Source organism: Mirounga leonina, unplaced genomic scaffold, assembly GCF_011800145.1.
Source record: "Mirounga leonina isolate KUSES-001 unplaced genomic scaffold, KU_Mleo_1.0 Mir_98, whole genome shotgun sequence".
Taxonomy (NCBI): domain Eukaryota; kingdom Metazoa; phylum Chordata; class Mammalia; order Carnivora; family Phocidae; genus Mirounga; species Mirounga leonina.
The window spans coordinates 6,626,998-6,648,235 of record NW_023270921.1 but is presented as its reverse complement, the minus strand read 5'-3'; the positions used below and the strand labels follow the sequence as shown (position 1 = coordinate 6,648,235).

General features: G+C 51.8%; 1 protein-coding gene across 2 annotated transcripts in view; it reads left to right on the top strand.

The window, feature by feature from the left end:
• Positions 1 to 20,441, top strand: part of LOC118006675 (annexin A6) — a 45,670-nt gene extending 25,229 nt beyond the window's left edge. The window contains exons 14-26 of one of the 2 annotated variants that reach the window (XM_034999412.1): positions 131 to 209; positions 1,862 to 1,943; positions 3,104 to 3,198; positions 3,803 to 3,916; positions 5,830 to 5,920; positions 6,576 to 6,655; positions 7,198 to 7,251; positions 12,420 to 12,437; positions 13,221 to 13,314; positions 14,480 to 14,575; positions 16,004 to 16,062; positions 17,354 to 17,476; positions 19,647 to 20,441. In XM_034999412.1, the coding sequence (XP_034855303.1) occupies positions 131 to 209; positions 1,862 to 1,943; positions 3,104 to 3,198; positions 3,803 to 3,916; positions 5,830 to 5,920; positions 6,576 to 6,655; positions 7,198 to 7,251; positions 12,420 to 12,437; positions 13,221 to 13,314; positions 14,480 to 14,575; positions 16,004 to 16,062; positions 17,354 to 17,476; positions 19,647 to 19,706 (1,045 nt within the window). In that variant the 3' untranslated portion in view covers positions 19,707 to 20,441. The remainder of the gene's footprint in view (positions 1 to 130; positions 210 to 1,861; positions 1,944 to 3,103; positions 3,199 to 3,802; positions 3,917 to 5,829; positions 5,921 to 6,575; positions 6,656 to 7,197; positions 7,252 to 12,419; positions 12,438 to 13,220; positions 13,315 to 14,479; positions 14,576 to 16,003; positions 16,063 to 17,353; positions 17,477 to 19,646) is intronic. The other variant, XM_034999413.1, reaches the window with a different exon arrangement.
• Positions 20,442 to 21,238: the final 797 nt, after the last annotated feature.

Below are 21,238 nucleotides of genomic sequence, written 5' to 3'. Positions count from 1 at the left end.
TGTCCGAGCGCGTGCCGACACGTGGCCGTGTGTGTCCGAGCGCGTGCGCACACGTGGCTGTATTGTATGTGTGGAGGGTTGCCCACGATGACGGGCCCTCCTATCCTCTCCCCAACCCCCTCCCTTCCAGTGCCGCTGGCCAGTTCTTCCCGGAGGCAGCGCAGGTGGCCTATCGGATGTGGGAGCTTAGTGCAGTGGCCCGAGTAGAGGTCAGACCCTCCCCTCCTGCTGCTTGACCTCTTGACCACAAGCTTCCAGTCTTCTGCTCGCACCTTCCTGCTGCTCTGGTTGGCACCCAGCTGCCCCCTGGCTGCCAACCTGAGACACTGGTTCTCACATCTGAAGCTTCCTTGTCTTCTAGGAGTGAGGAGCTGGTGGGCGGGCACTCGGGTGTGGGCGTCTGATTCCTGCTGCAACTTCTAACGCGCCGGGAAGCATTCTGGCCCCCCGACTACTAACAGGGCTTGCTGAATGGAGGCATGTCTGGTTCTGTGGAGGGGCCTGTGTCGTCCTGGGTCGGACAGTTGGCCTTTGGAGGCATGACAACGAACAGAGGGCCACCGCTCGGTGCACTGGATGATTCAAGGTTGTTCTGACCATCCTGAGACCCAGGGTCCACAGACGGACTTGGGGCAAACCATTCCCGGGACTAGTAGCACTTGGTCCACATGAAAATATTTGGAACCTTGCCTTCTCTCTGTGACTCACGGAGCCATTTTTGGCAGGTCCCTACCCCTTTCCGGGCCTCTGTCTCCATCTTCAGAATGAGGCGTTAGACACGGCAAGCCCAGTGTCTTCCGAGGGCTCTTGAGCTCTGATGTTCCAGAACAGCATTTCCCAAATGACAAGGCAAGAACTGTCATTGCAGATGACCTTAAATTATATAAGAAATGAATCCTTTTGGGTGAGGAACCTCCATGGTATTCAGTAACACGGAACCTCACGTAGTGAGGGAGCGACTCCTTTTCGATTGCATCCACCTTCCTCATTCTGTCAGAGTCTGGTTTGGTGCTATACTCACTAGCTTTCCTTTTTCACAAACAGAGCTGAGAGAGCTCGCTTTAAGTGCAGAGCTCTTGACAAGCAACAACGTCTCGTCAAATTTGGTGATATTTGACAACACGGTTTTTTCTCTTTATTACATTTATTGTCATGGGTTATCATCTGTTGATGGCACATAATACCAGTTTTCTCTTTATGATAGTGATATAAAATTATTCTCATTCATTAATCCATTTAACAAATATTTCTTGAGTGCTTACTTCTGTTGTAGGCACTTGGGATCTATCCAAGAACAAAATGAACAAAACCTCTTGCCCTTTAGGAGTATTTAAATACTTAAACACTTAAAAATGAATGCATTTAAGTAAAACAGAACAGATGTTGAATTAAGTAAAAATATTAAGAAATAGCACAGGGTGTATGCAAATAGGGAAACACTGAGAACCCCACTGAAGGAGTGACTGAAATTTGGGAGATTCTGCTCTGGTGTTTCAGACGTTTTGGTTGCCTTTTCAAGGGGAGGGGCTCTTGAAGAGGCAGGAGGGCCTTGGGGACAGGGCAGGATTCTGAGGGACTGGGGAGGCCCCAGTGCAGCTGGGCCAGAGCCGACTCCTGCGGCAGGAAGCTGGCTTGACCAGCACTTGCCACGCTCCCAGGCCTGGGTCTGTCTCTCCCCTTCTCCTTTCTCAGCTCTAGGGCAGGGGTCTGTCTGCTGTGCCTTCACCCCCGCCTCTTTCCCCTCAAGCTGCTTGGTGTGGAGCTCGTGGGGAAAGCTTCCCCTCCCTTGCATGCTCCTCTCTTGGCCTGGCCCCCAGGGGGGCCTCCAGACACCTGCTGAGTCTCTTTCTGCTTCTCCCAGCTGAGGGGAACTGTGCGTCCAGTCGACAATTTCAACCCTGACGCTGACGCCAAAGCACTGCGGAAGGCCATGAAAGGACTCGGTAAGGGAACAGGAAAGGGGCGGGTTGGCCTCTGGGGCAGCAGATGTGGAGGCTGAGGCCTCAAACTAGGGTCCACAGAACGAGGAGGGTCCTGGCTCCCTGAGTCTGGGGAGGAGGGGAGTGAGGGAGTTTGTAAGGAACTGGGCACAAGCCCTTCCCTGAGACCACGATGTCCCCAGCCTGTCAGGACCAGTGTCCTGGTGTAGAAGAAAGTACTAGGGCTTAAGGCCTGGGTTCTCCCCCTGGCTTTGCCTGAGACTCACCGTGTGACTTTGGGCAGGTCCTTCGGTGCCTCTAAGCGTCCATTTCCCCAAGTGTAGAAGAGATACAGACCCAATTCTGGGACGGGAGCGCCCCCTGCTGGCTCCCCCTTCAGGGCCTCCATTTGGAACTAGTGGGAAGAACTACTCTATGGGTGGATGCCCTGTTCTCAGAAAGGCCAGCAGGGACGGAGCGTCCAGGTTTGGCCTCCGTCACTCCCCCTCCCTCGCCCCTGCCCATCTAACGGCACCTCCCAGAGGCCTTGGCTTAAATCCTCCCCCTCTGGGCCTCATCTTCATTTGTCTCTTGGGAATGATAATATCCACCGGGCATATGTAGGACTGTGAGAATACAGGCGTACTGGAAAGGTAGAGTCCTGTGCCGGATCTGAGGTCGAAGGCATTAATCCGAGAGGCGGGCAGTGGCGTCCTGATGTCTTCCAGAGTTGACTTGCACCGATTAGAAGGACTTGGGCTCCAGCTCCCGGGGAGTTGAAGAGAAAGGACCCGGGGTCCCCATGGGGTTTAGAATGCCAGATTGGAAGGATCCTTTAGTAGCCACTCGGCCACTTCGTGGCGTAGGTGTGGGAATTGAGCCCCAGACAGGGGCCAGGCCTTGCTCCACCATGGCCAGAAGCAGGGCTGGACCAGAGACCCTGACTCACCGCAGGCAGGGCTCTCTGCTCCTCTGGGGGTCTTCTCAGCAGTGACCCCACAGAAGGCAGTGCAGGGAGGAGCCTGGCCTAAGTCAGCGGTGTGGGCCAGAGGCAGGGCTCCTGCAGGCGCTTGGAGCTCTAGCCAGGCTTCTGCCCTGACAAAGATCAGTGCAGCCACGGGCAGGGGGATGTGGGGAAGCTGGGCCATGACCTCCCTCTGAGCCACGCGGCTTGGGTGATTCAGGAACTGACGAGGACACCATCATCGACATCATCACGCACCGCAGCAACGCCCAGCGGCAGCAGATCCGCCAGATCTTCAAGTCCCACTTCGGCCGGGTGAGGCCTCAGCCGGGGCCCCGCACCACCCCCACCCCCCACCCCCCACCCCGGGGCTTGGCCTGTGACAGCCAGCTCTGTGCACCTGGGCGCCCGGGTCTTCACGGTCACCTGTTCTTGGAATACCACCCTCATTGGTTTTGGGCTGCCTGCAACACATTCTGTCCATCCCCCAGTTCCTTGGGATCAACGCCTATGGGAATGGTTCAGCGCAGGGCTGAGATGAGGGACATGAGTTGCTTTCACACAGCATTTTCTGGATCTCGAAGTTCCAGAGGCTTCAAGGCTGAGCGTCAGTGATTACCGTGCCTTCGTGGGGAGCTGGCGAGTCGCCCCCAGGGTGGGAATGATGGCCTCCAGCCCTGCCCCCTTTCCTGTCCGGTCTCCTTGCCACCAAGGAGCGTGGATCTTCCCGCTGCTTGGGTTTTTTCCCCTGTCCTCTTTGCTGTCCTCTAAGGAGTAAGCATCAGCAGAGACAGACGCGGGCTCCCGCCATCCCCTGCATTCACACGGAGCCCCTGTTTCCTCGTTCCGCATCTCCCTGTCCTGGGTCACACGGGAGCATGTGCTGATGTTGGCATGACCTCAGCCCTGCCCTTTGTAGGACTTGATGGCTGACCTGAAGTCTGAGATCTCTGGAGACCTGGCGAGGCTGATTCTAGGGCTCATGATGCCACCGGCCCATTACGATGCCAAGCAGTTGAAGAAGGCCATGGAGGTATGGTGGGGGCACCAAAGGGATGGGATCCAGTCTGCAGGTGTTGGGGCGACACAGGTGCTCCCCACGAGCCCAGGTGTGGGTTGGCTGTAGCTCCTTGGCAGAGCCCTTCCCACGCCCAATTCAAACTGGCATGAACACCAAAGGGGACGTTGGTTCCCGTAACTGAAAGATACAGGACTCCATCTGGTTTTAGACGTGGCTGAATCCAGGGACTCGAATAATGTTATATGGACTCTTGTTTCTCCCCTACCTTGGTTGGCTCTCTCCTGTGGTGGCCTCACTCTCAGAGAGCCTTTCTCCTCGCGGTTGTATGTCCTACCAGCGAGCACCTCTGTTCCTTCTCCCCAGGAGTTCCACCAGTCTTGGCTTCTACTCTGGTTGATTCAAGTGAGGTCACATGCCCAGTAATCAGTGGTGTCAGGGGGATTTCAAGGAGCAGCTGGTGGAAGCAGGATGGGTCTGGAAGGGAAAACACCAGCAGTCGGAGTCTGTATTCTAGTCCAGGCCTGCCACTAACTCACTCTGTGATGTTGGGCCCCTTACACTTTCTAAACTTCCATGCCTGCGGCAATCATCCCTGCCCTTCAAGCATTGGAGTGGGTCAAGCAAGGTCATGGGTGTGAAGGGCACTGTTAACTCTGACGACTGATTAGCAAGAAAGGACGTGGTGTCCCGGCCCAGCTCTTGCTGCAGCTGCTTTGCTTCCCAAGGCACCAGCTGTCCGGGGCTCCTCTCAGTCGTTAGAGCATACAGAGACCCGTCCTGAGCCCAGCTCCTTGTCTCATCAACCCACGAGGCAAGGCTATCGTTTTGTCCCCATTTTACAGATGAGGAAAGTCAGGCTCAGCCTAAATCACTTGATCAAAGTCACAGCATTACGAGGTTTAACAGCCGGGGTTCAGACCCAGTCTGTCGGACTCTGGAGCCTGACTTGACAACCCCGTGACACCACTAGGGCTTTGGGTCCCTGGAGGATTCGGGGAAGAACAGACATTTCCCTGGGCAAAGCAAATTGAGGTTCTCGTCCTTTTAAAATGCCTAGACAAAAAACCCAAAGGATTTGAAAACATGGAGTTTAGGCGTTGAAGGGACTAGTGAGCTAAACTGACCCAACCCTTTCCATGCCCACAGTTGGGACCAGCCGCCCCACAGGCACTGACCTCTAAGGGCAGTGAATGTGCTTCCTTGCCTTTTTTTTATAGTTGTGGCCGCAGCGGCTTGTGCAGTGACGGGCACATTGCAGGTGTTCAACAGATACTTGAATCTATCGATCCGTCCGTCTCGTTCGCCTCCCTCCCCTCCCCCAAAGTGAGGACCTTTGAGCAGCTGTTTCCCAGAGCTGTCTCAGTCTAGAGGACCTAATGTGTCGGTCCCTAGGTCACTCCTCAAATGCAAATATCAACAGACACAGCATGTTTTTCCCTTAAAGCACAAAACCTTTTTTCCTTCTGACAAAATAATATGTGAGAAAGTCTACACAGAGCAAAAAAGAAGAAATGAGAAATCGCCTGTGATCCTTCGCCCACCCAGAGACCACAATCACTGTTACACTATAATGCATGATCTCTGTTCTTGTTATATACTTAAACATAAGTATTTCTATTCAGATATATATGTGTGTGTGCCTTTTAATATACACATGCCTATAGACCATATATTCTTTCCTTTTTAATTTTTGGTCCAAAGCAATTCTCATGGGAGGTTCTGGAAATCTTGACAAGCTGGCATGTTCCGCCCTGATTGTGCTGTCTCTGGTCTGGGGGTAAGGAGAAAATCCAGGAAGGCTTGGTGGTCTGAGCATTTGCCTCCTGGGTGGTTTCTTGAACAGGGGCCTTCTTGGCCAGGGCTCCTCGGGTCTCTGCATGGGGGTCAGGGCTGTGGTTCAAGTCTTCTTGGTCTTGACATTCTAGGGGGCTGGCACCGATGAAAAGGCGCTCATTGAAATCCTCGCTACTCGGACCAATGCAGAAATCCGGGCCATCTGTGAGGCCTATAAGGAAGGTGAGTGTGGGAGGCCTTGGGCCCAACACCACTGGGAGGAGGTGGCAAAAGAGCCAGCTCACCCCACAGCACTGCCCACCTCCCTTCTCTCAGGCATGAGGCTCTGATAAGCCCCTGGGGATGCCCAGCCCTGTGCCTGAGAAAAGGGCACCCCATGCAGAGAGTCCCGGCTGGAGGGGAGGAGTGAGAGGAGAGCGTGTCCAGGCTGCCGGGGAGCCGGAGGGCGGCCTCCTGGGTGGGCAGCCTATGCAGTCACTCCAGGCCCTCGTTCAGAAGGCCTGTGCTCGGTCAGAATATTATTTTGAAGGATCTTAAGTACCAGTCAGAAATGTTTAAACTTTTCCCCTGGTAAGCAGCTTTAAAATGGGAGAAATTTTGAGTGGGGGAGTGACCTGGCCAGAACTGTGGCCAGAGCTTATGGGTCCGGCGCCTGTCCTACGGCGAGGGTAGGTAGGCGAGGGAGGACAGGGTGGCTGTGAAGCAGGAGAGGCAGGATTCCAGGAGCCCTCAGCTGGGACGGGGAGGGAGGCGATGGACTGAGGCGTCAGTGTGTCAAGATCCGCAGTGGCATGGCAGGTTGCTGCCAAGAACCAGCTTCTAGAAGCACCCCCCATCCTTAGCTGGCAGCTGCCCACACCCCCTTTCTCTGTTTCAGACTATCACAAGTCCCTAGAGGATGCTCTGAGCTCAGACACGTCCGGCCACTTCAAGAGGATCCTTATCTCTCTGGCCACGGTGAGTTCGTGGCCCCAATGCCTGCCTGGCTGGGAGAGGGGCAGGGAGCTAGGAGCCCAGTCCTAATGAAGAAAGGGTGTCCTCCCCACTTGCCTTCTCGGGCCCACTGCTGAGGCCATGACTGGCTCGTGTAAGGCCTTCTTCCTCTGTTCACTTTTCAAAGCTGGCCACTTCTCCGGGCAGCCCTCCCTGATGGCCCTCAGCCTGGGTTTTCGGGCTCCCAGCTGACAGGACAAGGCCATGTGCGTGACCCGCATGTTACCTGCAGGTTTCCTTCGCCATCAGTTGTATTCCTGCAGCCCAGACACTAGGCTCTGATGCACAGTATTGAAGATCCTTGTGTCTGAGTCACCTTGGGCTGAGTGTCTTCAAATGTAATGTTCACCACAGGCTCCCCCATGAGGGCAGGATCATTGTCCCCCTGTTACAGCTCAGGAAGAGGGTTCAGAGAGGCAGAGTGGCTGAGCCAAGGTCCTGTGGCTGCTGAGGGACAAAGAGGGTGAATGTTTGGGGACTGACCTTTCTCGCTGGTCCTGTTGCAGGGGAACCGTGAGGAGGCAGGAGAAGACCGGGACCAGGCCCAGGAAGATGCCCAGGTGAGAACCGTCCCCTCCAAGTGGCTCCAGCTCATGTCTGTCCATGCCAGGCCCTGGCTGTCCGGGAGTGGGGAAGGTTCCTGGCAGGGACATGGCTGATTTAATTGGTGAACCCTTAGACTTGTGGACCCCTTGCACCTCTCTACCCTTAGAAGCGAGACTGAGTATTTTCACAACTTTCAGAAAGATTCTCATGAGGGCGGTGTTGGTCTTACTGGCATTTCCTATGTGGAAAGTAGGCTGAGAGCCTCCAGACCTTCAGAGCTGGAAGGGACTTACAGATCAGCCAGGTCAAACTCCTTATATTACAGTGGGAAAATGGAGGCCCAGAGAGGGAGGGATAACTTCTGAAGGTCACACAGCAAATCAGTGGCCCAGGTAGAACTGAGCCAGAGGGAGCAGGTCTGGGAGCCTGCTAGGAAGGGGGCCTAGGTGCTAATGGTCTCAGTTTATTATCTATGAAATGGGACCAAGGTTGAAGGAAGTGTTCTGAGAGAGCCTAAAAGTGAGTTCATCAAGGGCTGGGATCTTTGTTTTGTTCACTGATGCATCCCAGGTGGTCACATGGTCAGAACTCAGTAAATATTTGTTATTAAATGAATAAGGGAGTCAGGGGTTCTCTTGGGTCACTTGGCTGGTCTGTTTCTGCCATGCCCCCTAAGGCTGAGGAACTTGAGGTCTGGAGATGGTTTCTCATGGAGGCTGGACAACCCCACATCCCCTAAGGGTCCTTATGGTTGGGCAGGCCCTCTTAAGGCCCCATGCACTGTCCCCACTCGCCTGTGCCTTGCTCCCCGCACCCTCTGGCCTGGCCCAGGTCCAGGTGTTGGGCACAGACATCACTGACTACAGATCCGGCCCCCTCCCTTGACAGTTGCTGGGTTGAAAAGAGCCCTGTTGGATCGGGAGTGGAGGCACCAGCTCTGTGCCCTGCTCCACTTATAGAAAAGTGTGGAGTGTTATAGCAGCATCTGAGCTGGAAGAATCCTTAGCTATAAACCTGACAGTTACAAAACTATAAAATGCGTACTAAGTACTGAGCATGATGCTAAAAGACTATTTTATACTTTATTATGCCCCCTTTTTTACTGGAGGAAAATGAAACTCCTATCCAAGGGTATGGTTTCTAAGTGGCTGTGGTATGATTTGAACCCAGGCCCGCCTGACTCCAAAGCCTAGGTTACTACTATTTGATACCCTCCAGGACCCAGTACAGCAATTTCCCTACAGCCTCTGGACCAGGTAGCTGCTACTCTCCAGTTATGCAGCCCCCGGTTTGGAATGCAGCTGTCTGAAGCTGCAGGGCTGCATTTAAATGTGGTTTTCCAGCTGCATGTGAGAGTGTTTATGAGGGCTCACTTGGGAACCCAGCCCCTGGGGTGGTCTGTTGAGGCCACATTTCATTCACTTACTCAACATATATGTATTAAGTACTACTACAAATACACTTTGTCTCATTGCGCCCTTGAAGGTCTTTGATCCTGGCTTCCTCCCTAGAGCTCACCCCAAAGCCATCCTCTACCCTGAAATTCACCCTCTAGGGAATGCTTCCACCTGGGTGCTGTGCTGGGGGGGTGTGCTTCCAGTTGTTGCCAGCAGGGGGCAGTGGCGGGCTGCATTGGCAAACACTTTGCAGACGAGAAGGGGTGAGAGAGAACCTGGGGGCGCAGAAACAAGGGAGCCCGGCCCAACTCAGCTGCCTGTCCAGATTCACAGACGCTGGACCCTGATTAGTCTTAGTGGGGACTCATTTTCTTAGAGCCAGAATATTCGGTTTCTAAAGTAAGACCTATCCTTTTGTAGAAACTCTAGAAAATAGAGACAAGCCTAAATAAATAAACAGACCAATCAGTCAATCAATCCATAACCTACTAGTGACAGCCATTGTTAATATTTTGGAATATATCACTCTAGTTGTCTTTTTATGCATATATATAAGTGGATCCCTGAATTAGGACAGTTAGAAAGTAATATGCCGTGAATGCGGTTCATACTATTTTTAAAAACCGACGTCACCTAATGGCCATGTCCTATTCCACTGAAGAAGCTACTACCAAGCTTTATTTGAACAGCCCTCTTCCTGGTCACCAACTCTTCCCTTGTATGCAGGAGTGTTTTCCTTAGATAGGTTTTCTGGAGGCAAAATGTGAATGCCAGAGGAGGATGTGCACAGAAATGGAAGGTGTTCGATCTGCAGGGCCAGGTTCCTCCTAGGAAGATGATGCACAGGGGGACTTGGCACAGTCTGTGTCACGCCTCCTCTTTCCCACACTCTACCCTGGGCGTCCAGCACACCCCTGAGCTCTTGGAGGTCCGGGTCTGCGACCACGGTGCATACAAGTGCGCGATGTTCACCCATGGTCCCACAGGGATCGCTGACCACTTCCCTTTCTCCGTGTTCCAGTTTGAGCAACAAATAACATAGGCAGTCTAATCCAGAGGGAAGTGAAGACCTGTGGCCAGTTCAGGATGATTCAGTCCCCAGGCTGTTTTGTAATATAACAGTTTTGTTGAAATTGAACCCAGACACCATGCTATCAGCCCATTGAAAGCAAACACTTCAGTGGCTTGTAGCGTCCTCACAGACGTGTGCAACCATCACAAGTCAATTTTAGAACGTCTCATCACCCCCAAAGAAACCCTGTACTCGCTCCTCATTTCCTCCCCGCCCTTCGTAACCACTAATCTACTTTCTGTCTCTTTAGGCTCACCTATTTCATATAAATGGTGTCATACAGTATGTGGCCCTTTGTGACTGGTCTCTTTCACTTACTATTTCCAACATTTGTATTTAGGCTGTATCGCTACTTCATTCCTTTCTGCTGCCAAATAATATTTCATTGCATGGCCATATCACCTTTTGGTATGCATTCAGCAGCTCCTTGACATTTGAGGTACTTCTCAAGAATAATGCTGCTTGCTGTAAACATGTGTGTACATGTTTTGTGTGTATGTATATTTTCATGTCTCCCAGGTAGATAGGAGTGGAATTGCCGGGTCATAGGATAACTCTTATGTTTAGGTTTTGGAGGAACTTCCCAGGTTAATTTTTGCGTGAAGTAGCTAGGCTAATAAGGAAAAGCCTTTATGTTGAGTATTTGGATATTTGTTTTAGTAGCCTACTGCATTTATCATATTACACGTATTATTGTCTTAAAGATGCTCTGACAAAACAAATATGTCTGGGGTTCTCTGACCCAAATAAATGAAGAATGGCACGTTAGATTCTTTTTTGTTTGATATATATATATATATTTTTTTTAGAGGGGGAGATCTCGAGAGAGAGGAAAAAAAGGGAGGGGAGGGGCAGAGGCAGAGGGAGAGAGAGAATCTTAAGCAGACTCCACGCCCAGTGTGGAGCGCTACGCAGGGCTCGATCTCACGACCTGAGCCAAAATCAAGAGTCAGACACTTAACCGAATCAGCCACCCAGGTGCCCCTTTTCTTTGATTTTTAAAATTGCTCCCTCTCTAAAAAAAAAACAGGTATTTTTTAGCATCGCTTTTTAAAAATTGTGGTAAAATCACATAATACATAATAAAGCATGACACAGTAAAATTTGCCATCTCAACCATTTTTAAGTGTAAAGTTTAGTGACGTCAATCAAGTACATCCACATTGTTGTGCAACCATCACCACCATCCATCTCCAGAACTCTCTTTATCTTGTAAAACTGAAACTGTGTTGTTCTCATTAAACAGTAACTGCCCCTCCCCCTCCCCCAGCCCCTGGCAACCACCAATTCTACCTTCTGTCTCCAATCTGACTATGCTAGGGACCGTGTGTGATTGCAGTCCTACAGTATCTACCCGTTTATAACTGGCCTATTTTCACTTACCATAATGTCCTCAAATTTCAACTAGGTTTTTAATACAGAAAGGGATGAATAAAAACCAGAGGTATCCCATGATCCCAGTGGCCCTGATAATTCCTACTGGACATTGAAATAAAACATCAAAAGAACATACTTGCATGTTGAGAAAATGTAAACATTTCAGGAAAAATCAAATGCAAAAGCTTTCCCAGTCCTTCTCAAAGGTAACACCACTGCCCATGGCATCTTGACCATGCCTTTAGCATGACTTCCCATCAAATATGTAAGAGTGACATTTGTCTTTTCAAGAGTGCATTTATCTTTTCTTATCTAGATAAAAGGAACACTGTTGTAAACAATATGCTATACTTTACTTTTTTGCTTAATTTAAGGGGAAACTCTCTTTTTGGGCACTGTAGACTCATTCTTTTTAATAGCTGCGTGGATTTCCATTATTGAATAACCATAGTCTGTTTAACAGATCATCTATTGGTAGTTTCCAGTTTTTCTCTATTACGAAGAATGCTGCAGTGAGCACCCTTGCATGATATCTTGAAAGGCTTTCCTAGCAACGTAATTGCTTGATCAAATGTCACGTGCATTTAAAATTTTGAAAGACATTGCTAGTGTATATACTGAAAAGAGCTTTTTAAAGCATAAGGCTATTGTGAAGTTTACAAGGAGGATGGTTTGGGTCTGCCCAATAGAATCAAGTGGTCAGTAGAGTTGTAGGGAGACAGGCAAGGGCAAAACCCAATCTGGGGCACACGGGGCTGCCTAGATTTTGTTCCCAGGCACTCCAAGGCACTGCTACTTACCTAACAGAATCGCGTCCTAAGGACTCAGCATAATGCAGTGATCAAGTCACCCTTGTAAAATGACTGGAGAGCTGGCATTTTCCCACCGGATTTTGGCTGTGTGCCCCCCCACAAGTCCCCTCCCCTTCCAGCCTCAGCTTCCCTGTCTCTCCTGCCCATAACATAAAGGGGTAAAATGGCAGGTCTCAGACCCCTTGCGGTAAAGGGTGTGGGGGATTCAGCACTTCTCTTGTTCTCACTTCTGGGCGGCTCTGTGGAGACCAGCAGGCTGAGGGTGGAGTCGCCCTAGGTGGCCGGGAGTGACAGGTAGAGTGCCCTGTTCTGTGTCCTCCCCGACCCCTCAGGCGAACACTTTAAATAAATTCCCAGGCCTATCCCCATTTGAGGCTCCAGCCCAAAGATCAGGAAAAGGTGTTTTCCCTCCTTCCCGCCCCCCCCCCCACCAGACCCCTGCCCCTGCCCCTCTCCCAGCCTCCTCGGTCTCCTCTGACTCAAGCCTTCCCTCTCTCCCTCCTCTCTCTCCTCCCTGCTCTCAGGTGGCTGCTGAGATCTTGGTGAGTGTCCTGTTCTTCAAGGGGATTTTCATGGCTTCTCCGAGTGAGGGCTGAGTGGCTGTGCCTCTGGGCGGGACGAGCGGCCAGGCAGGCAGTGGTTGGGGGGCTTGCCCGTAGGTTCTCTCTCTCCCTTTCATGACTTTTTAGGAGCCCCACTGGGTAAAAAATGGGCCAGGCAAGTGTTTCCCAAATTTCAGCCACTTACCTCCCACATAATTTGTGCTACATACCACCAGCTGTGGGTATTTTTCTTTAAATGGATCCTTTTTAATCTGAAATGAATTCTTCTGAAGGGAAGTTTAGTGTCGATATGAATGGAGCTAGTAACTGGCTGGAAGATGCTTGTGGGAACATATATATGCGGTGTGTTACAGTATGTTTGCCTGTCTGCCACGCTGGGGGAAACCCTTAGCTCAGCCATTTTCCTTGCAATGACAGACCTGCGTCCCCAGAGGACCTCTCAGAAGGGCTTGAGAACAGGAGAACTCCGAGTCCCCATGCCCAGTGCCTGTTTGCCCTCCCTTGGGCCCCAGTCTTGAGGTCCTGAGGCCAGAGTGGAAGTGCCCTGTGCTAAGCCCCACCCCATGTCAGTCCAGAGGGTTCCTAGAAACTGGAGGAGGGGATGCAGAGGCTGAGGAAGGAAGGGGCCAATGTCAGCCTCCTTAGGTGGGTTGGCCCAGCTTCTGACCACCCTCAGCCTAGTCAAAGACATGAAAGTGCATAATAACCAAGGCTTTCTGGTGTTTTCCCTCCCAAATCCTTGCCCCCACCTGGGATCCGCAGGAAATAGCAGACACACCCAGTGGAGACAAAACTTCCCTGGAGACCCGCTTCATGACGATCCTGTGCACGCGTAGTTATCCGCACCTCCGGAGAGGTGAGGTCTCAGTCCCTCCCCTTCCCAATGCAGCAGGAAGGTCCCCAAATCTGATGGGAGCCTCTCAGCTCTCTATGACGAGAGGAGCCAGGTGTCCACCCACCCATTCCTTACCCCAGCAACGGAAGATTGTGGCTGGTGGGGAGTCTGGTCCTGGCTCTAACACTCAGCCTGGGGCCAACTCCCTTCACCTCCTTAGGGAAGCAGGTGGGATGCCTGGGATACGGATGGCAGGTGGGTGCCACCTCCAAGGCCACTCCAGTAGATTGGTGGTGGCTGCCTCCAGTGCTGCGCTGAGGATTCAAAGGTTCAGTGTCATGGCCCTTTGGTGGTGTCTGCCAGGAACAAGGCAATGAGGTGTGTTGATGGCCCAGGACCACCCACACGTCTTGAAGCCCCAGGCGGCCACATGCACAGGGCGCACCTGACGTTAGGTGCTCATGGAGTGCCCTGGTCACGAGGACATTTATATTTTAACATGGATTCGCCTGGCATTGTTCAGTAAAATACTTACGGTGCTTTAGCATAGTGGCCGGAAGAATGCACTTGGGAGCCGGATCGCCTTGATTTGAATCTCCCACTTACCAGCTGTGTGACCTTGGGCAAGTTAGCGAATATCTGTGCCTTAATTCCCTTACCTGTCAATTGGGATTTTAGTTCTACCTCATGTGATTGTTCTAAAGATACAAAAAATATAATGCATGAAAAGCACTTAGCATAATGCCTGGCGCATGGTAACTTCCTCAGTGTCCTCGTTATGATTACTTACGTTAATCTCTATCCCAACTTGACACAGGAGGAAGGGGAGGCCCAGAAGGGGGGAGGGGTTCTCCCAAGGTCATTCAGTGAGCTCAGGGCAGAGCCTTTACCAGGACCCAAGCTCCTTTTGCTACCCCAGCTGAGGTTCCTAGAACGCGTCTAAGGCTCTGGGGCAGCATCTGACTTGACACAGATTTGGCTCTGAGACCAAGGCAGCCTTGAGGTCAGAATTTCCCTCCCACCACGATCCTGCCTTAGGCCTGGGCTGCGACCATACCTGCTGTCCCTTTTCCCTTTCCTGGGGCACGGCCTGCGAGGGGAGCTGGGTGGGCAGGGAAATGGTGATCTCTCCCCTCCCTCTGAATTGAAGTTCACCCCCCACCTGTGGGGCTTCTCTTGGGGCCAGTCTTCCAGGAGTTTGTCAAGATGACCAACTACGACATAGAGCACACCATCAAGAAGGAGATGTCCGGGGACGTCAGGGACGTGTTTGTGGCCATCGGTAACTGATGGGACCAAGGGACGGGGATGGATGTCCTGGGAAAGGGCTGGGGGTGCTGGGAACGTGGCCAGATTCACTGGACAAGTGTGGCCTTGGCAGCTTCCTGAGCTCCTAGTATTAGAGAATAAACCCCAGCACTGGGGGGGTCCTGCCAGCATGTGGTTGGGGGCGGGGGGTTATTGTGAAGACTTGTTCCAGGTTGCGGGGCAGGATGACAGAACAGCTCTCCCCAGGAGAGGTCACGGGGAAGGCGGTGGCAAGGCGGGGAGGGGCCCAGTGTTCTGCAGGACTAGGGTGTGCATGCGCGTGCATACACACACACACACGCGCGCGCGCATACTATACATGAGGAGCTGGGAAGGTTGGTGTACGATGTGAGCTTTCCCGTGGGTTCCTGAGCCCGTGCATGACACATAGCCCGAGTGACTGTGCCCTTGGAGTGTGTAACCCCAGCCTCTTGCCCCTTGCCCTCCTCACAGAGATACTTTTATATCCAGAGTCATTCTGGATTTCTGATACAGGTGTCTGATTCCTGCTCCTTAAGCTGCCTGAGACATCCCTGTGTGGGCCCTGGAGCCTTGAAATTCAGCAGCTGCCGAAGGCTGGAGCCCCCCCCCCCCCAGGCCTTGAGAAGGGGCTGGGACTGGTAGAGCCAGGCAGCATTATGGGGGGGGGGGTACGTGGGGAGCCGGGGCTGCCAATGCACCTAGAGTGGGCAGGCTCTGGGGCCACACTCAGCCCCAGGGATGGGCACAGTGCCTTAAATTACACCTACAGACAGTCATTCTCTGGCCTAGTCTTCCTCTACATCAGTCGCTCTGCAACATGAGGCTGCACCAGAGTAGGGAGACCAACCCTTCTGGTCTGTACTAGAACCAGGGATGTCCCTGGTGGAGTGGGACAGTTCGGCCACCTCCTTTCAGAGTTGCAGTCTGAGCACATCTGGGATGGGCCATGAGAATTTGCATTTCTACCAGGTTCCCAGATGCTGCTGCTGGAGCCGTCCAGGAACCACGCTTTGCGAACCACTTTGCAAAATATTTCTTGGATCTGAATCTGTGGGGTGGCACCTAAAACCCAAGTTTTAATCAATTACTCCAGTGATTCTGAGGCACTTCGAAGTTTGAGGCCCGGTGCCTGGGGTTAATGAGGAGTTTCTTCCCTTTGAGTCCTCGTCTGACCTTGGTCAGCTGCAAGCCCCTTAGCAGGAAGTGAGTTGCAACCCAGTGAGAGCCAAGTCGAAGGATGAGCCAGAGGAGGTGGCATCGGGAAGGAGGAGTGAAGGTCTCGGGCCCTGAGTATGAGCCTGGGGTTGGCCATGACCTGCACCCCAGGCTGGAGGGAGAGGAGGTGGGAGAAGACAGCCCAGCCCATAGTCTGGGCACACCGCCTCTGACCAAGTTTTCTGCATCTCTCTCTTCCTCCCAGTTCAAAGTGTCAAGAACAAGCCTCTCTTCTTTGCCGACAAACTTTACAAGTCCATGAAGGTAAACAAACTGTTCCTTTCCCTTCCAGCCCTTCTGCCCACTCACAAACACAGATGTGTGCAGTCACCTAGGTCAGGACTGGTGGCCACTGTTTCTTCCCCCTTGATGTTTATCAGCATCTGCCCTGTATTTGGCTCTAGGATAGTGATTTTGTCCCCTGGCAAACATTTGGCCATGTTCAGACTCATTTTGGTCGCCACTACTTGGGGAGTGTTGCTGCTGGCATCTGGTAGGACGAGAGCAGGGGTGCTGTTAAATCCTACAATGCACAGGATGGATCCCCAAAGCAAAGAATGACATGGCCCCAGAGGCCAAGGTTGAGAAACTTGCTCTGGGGACACAGGGCTGAGTAGGGCTCAGTCTCTGCCCTCTTGGAGCTCACAGTCGAGCAGGTGACACAGTGTCTCCCGTGACAGATGATCACAAAGGTAGCCAGTGCTGGACACCGGGACTAGCCCTGGCTTCCTGAAAACCCAGGTCGCTCTGGCCACCCTCTCAGCCCAGTGAGTGGAGACTCAGCTGCTGACAGAGCCTGGGCAGGCTGTTTGGTGGGAGCGAGCCTGAGACCCCTCTCCGCCTACAGTCCCCAAACATGACGGCCATTTATTGAGCACTCGCCTTTGCCAGCTTTGACTCCGAAGATGGTGTTGCTGAGCCCCCTCGGAGCTGTTCCTTGGGCCCCCTATTCATTTCCCAGGGTTGCTTTAACAAATGACCACAGACTGAGTGATGATGGAAATTTTACTTTCTCGTGGTTCAAGAGGCCAGATGTCAAGAATGAAGGTGTTAGGTTCCTTCTGGAGGCTCTGAGGGGAGAACTCTCCCACGCGTCTCTCCTAGCTCCTGGTGGTTGCCGGGAATCCTGGTGTTTCCTGGCTTGTGGATGCGTCCCTCAGGCTCTGCCTTTATTTTCACATGACCTTCTCTGTGTGTATACCCATGTGTCCTCTTCTTATAAGGACACCGGTTGTTGGATTTGGGGCCCACCCTAATCCAGTATGCCCTCAACTCATTACATATGCAAAGACCCTATTTGCAAATGAGGTCATGTTGTAAGGTTCCAGGTGGACAGACTTTGGGGGGCACACCATTCAACTCTTACAACTCTTGTGTCTGGCCAGTCCTAGGCACAGGGGAATCTGGGTGACTATTTGTGGAAGACTGAGGCAGAATATCTCACCTGGTTTGGGAGGGAAAAGGAAGACAAGCAGATGGACACCCACGAGTTCTTGCCTGACCTGACCCTATTTCCCCTCCTGCCCTGTGTCTCCCTCTCCCCTGGCTCCACCAGGGTGCTGGCACAGATGAGAAGGCCCTCACCAGGATCATGGTCTCCCGGAGTGAGATCGACCTGCTCAACATCCGGCAGGAGTTCATTGAGAAATACGACAAGTCTCTCCACCAAGCCATTGAAGTAAGGGGGAAGGGCTAGAGATCAGTGGGGAAGGGCGTGAGCGTCACATCCCTGACCATGGGATTACGAGTCCTTTCTATTTCCAGTCTTTTTTTTTTTTTTAAGATTTTATTTATTTATTTGAGAGAGAGAGCACATGAGAGGGGGGAGGGTCAGAGGGAGAAGCAGGCTCCCTGCCGAGCAGGGAGCCCGATGCGGGACTCGATCCAGGGACTCCAGGATCATGACCTGAGCCAAAGGCAGTCGCTTAACCAACTGAGCCACCCAGGCACCCTCCAGTCTTTTTCTCTATGAGTTCTCTCTGACAACAGAGATGTTGATAAATGAAATGACCACATTTCACTGTGTATACAAAAATAAATTCCAGATGGCTCAGAGGTTTATAATGAAGGACTTCTAAATAAAATAGCCCATTTTGGGGGGGCTTTTTAAAGACAACTTCATGGAAGCATAATTTATATACCATGAAGTGCACCTATTTTAAGGTGCATTTAATATTTTTTAGTAAGTCGAAGGAGTCATGCCTCATCGCCACAATGCAGTTTTAAAACATTTCCATCACCACACTAAGGTCCCTTGTCCCTGCTTACTTATTTCCATGCCTGCTGGTAAGCACCCATCAGGTGACTTTCTATCTCTGTAGGGTTGCCTTTTCTGGATATTTCGTAGAAATAGAGTCACGTGATATGTGATCTTTTGGGTCTGATTTCTCTCACTCACAGAGCCCATTTTTTTTGTCTTAGAGGTTGGCCAAGATCTTAAAGTTTGATACTGTGCTTGGTAGATAGCCTGTGGGAAATCTCACAGCGGCTTCACCCAGACTTGGTGGGGATGTACAGTAGTAGCACATCTTTGAAGGGTAATTTGGCAGATTTCAGAAATTTAAACGCATACACTTTGAACTTGGTGATTCTGCATATGGGAATTGATCCTACAGACATAGCTTACAAACCAGCAGTCTGGATACCGAGGTTCAGATTTGCATCCGCATGCACGTGCTTTCCAGCTTCTGGCCAATCTCCTTCCCTCCCTGAGTCTCTACTTTTCTTATCTACAAAATGAGAGAGTTGGGCAAAAGGATGTTGACTTTCTCTTTTAACATTGACATTGTAGGATGTGCCCCCAAATCATCCCCTTTCCACTTCCCTCCTTCCATAGCTACACATGTTCCCAAAGATGTGGAGAATTTATGAATTTATGCCAGCATTGTTTACAGGAGCAAAAGACTAGAAGCCTTCATACAGAACTGGTTAGAGAAAGTGTGGTACATCCATAGGATAGGATACGATACAACCATGAAAAAGTGCGCGGGGGCTCTATCTGCTGATTTGGGATCTTCTCTAAGTCAAAAATGTATGTCCCAGAAGAGTGTGAATGCTGTGTGTCCATGTGTGTAGAAAAGGGACATTCTACACCTACACCTGTTAGTATATGCACAGACTGTTGCTGGAAACCCAGACAAGAAAATAGTCACCATGCCTCTCTCTTGATTTGGGGAAAAAGGGGTCAGGGATGGGAGATTTTTATCGTATAATCTTTCCTTTGACTTACATTGTTTATAATAATGATTTTTTAAACCAAATACCAAAAATTATAAAAGAAAAGAAAAACAGCATATATCATAAAAATGACAGGAGCCACTGTAAAGGAGGGGGAGTCTGGCCTCCCATCGCTCTACTGTAGGCCAGACATTATGATGTGTCATAAAGACAGTGAGGTTCCCATAAATTCCTGCAAGGGCCTGGTACTCGGTAAGTGTTCCATAGTGTTTGTTCAAATGAGGAGTCTGGTTCATACATGTGTTAATGGCTGTGGGAGGAGGAAGGCAAGAATCGAGGGCAGGAACACTTCACAGAGGAGGGGGCATCAGAGGGCAGGCAGGATTTGGGGGCGGTGCAGAGCGCGTGCTGGTCGGAGGCATGGTAGGTATTAAAGTGGGAAGATGAAGCAAGATGCTCCCAGAAGGGAGGCGAGAGGTGAAGCCAGACCACAAAAGGCCTTGAAGCCAAGCTGAGAGCTTGGCCATTTTCCTGAGGGTAGTGGGGAGCCACAGAAGGACGCAGTCACATTTGTGTGTTTGGGAGACATTACGCTGACAGCAGCTGGGAGGAAGGGGCATTGAGGCCATCAGGATTGTTTTCACTCACTGCTCTCCCTCTGCTCCTGCCAGGGTGACACCTCTGGAGACTTCCTGAAGGCCCTGCTGGCTATCTGTGGAGGCGAGGACTAGGGCCACCAGCGTTGGTCAGGAGCACCAGCCGCCATGACTGAGCCTGATTGCTCCAGCTGTTGAGACTAAGGAAGGGACGGGTGGGGCGGGGGGGGGTCGGGTGGGCTCTTGTCTTCAACTGGGGTTTAGGGAAGGCTTCCGCTCCCACAGGCCACTGAAGGCCCAGCACGGTCACCCTGCTCCCGTGAGAGCAGCTGAAGAACCGTAGCCACAGATCCCGTCCACCTCCACTCCCCGTCTTCCTCCTCAGCCCTTCTCGGCTTCCGTCCCTCGCTGCAGCCACTGCCCTGGTTTGGGCTTTGTCAAATCCAGAAACATACTGAGCCTCTGTCTGTGAAACGAGTGGAGTGTGTGCTTTGAATGGGTGGGGTGGGGTGTGGTGGCTGGTACCAGCTGAGTGTTCAAGGGGAAGGGAGGGACGGTCAGTGTCTTCCTGCCAATTGCCAGGCCTCCCACCATTTCACTACCCGCCCCATGCAGGTTTTTGCGCGAGAGATGGAACCAGGAGTCTGGATACCAAGGTTCAGATTTGCATCCGCACACACGTGCTTTCCAGCTTCTGGCCAATCTCCTTCCCTCCCTGAGTCTCTACTTTTCTTATCTACAAAATGAGAGAGTTGGGCAAAAGGATGTTGACTTTCTCTTTTAACATTGACATTGTAGGATGTGCCCCCAAATCATCCCCTTTCCACTTCCCTCTTGAAATAAAAACAGACCTACAGACTCACAAACACATTTCCAGGGGGGATCTGTGTTTTTGACTTAGACCTGCAGCCTGAGGTATTCACCCACCAGGGAGTAAGTCCTTGCCTCCTCCTGTCGCCGAGTGAGAGCGTGAGCTAAAGCTGGCCCAGCCCCCTCCAGGTCTCGGCTTTCCTCTCATCCCTCTGCTGCCTGGATGTTTCTCTGTGTTCTTCATCCATTACAACCCAACCCAAACTTCCTCTTTTGAGCTCTTCAAGGGCACCAGATGCGATTGTGATCTGGGGAGGCCTGTGGAAAGTTTCTCCTTTGTGAAGATCACTGATAAGCAGCAGGCTCAACTGCAACTTCTCGGTCTCCCTTCCGTGAGCTGTGTTTCTGCTCTGACACTTGGGTGTGAAGCTGTCCCCTGAGTGCCGTGAGGGTGCGGGCTGGCTGGAGGGCCCTTCTCCCTGGCCTGACTGGCCTCATCTCTGCTGGCAACTCAGAGCACGTCTACGGTAGTAGCTGCCCAGGGAACAGGGGGTTTGGGCCAGCCGCTGTCCTCCCTGGGCATCTGGACAGCGGGGGTGGGCCCACCAGTTTTAAAGAGCCCCATCTTCATCTCTGCCATAATGAGGCTGAAAGCAAGAAGGTTACCTTGTTCTTCCCTCCACCAGGCTGTGAGCCCGGACACCAGGAGGGTCCGCTGAGAGCTTTTGGGGGGGATTTACCCAACTTCACGCAACTGTTACCAAAAGATAGAATTAACAAAGTGGTTAAGAGCTGTGGAGTCAGATCTTTGCCACCAAATGACCGTGAGCATGGCATTTCTGAGCCTCCAGTTACAC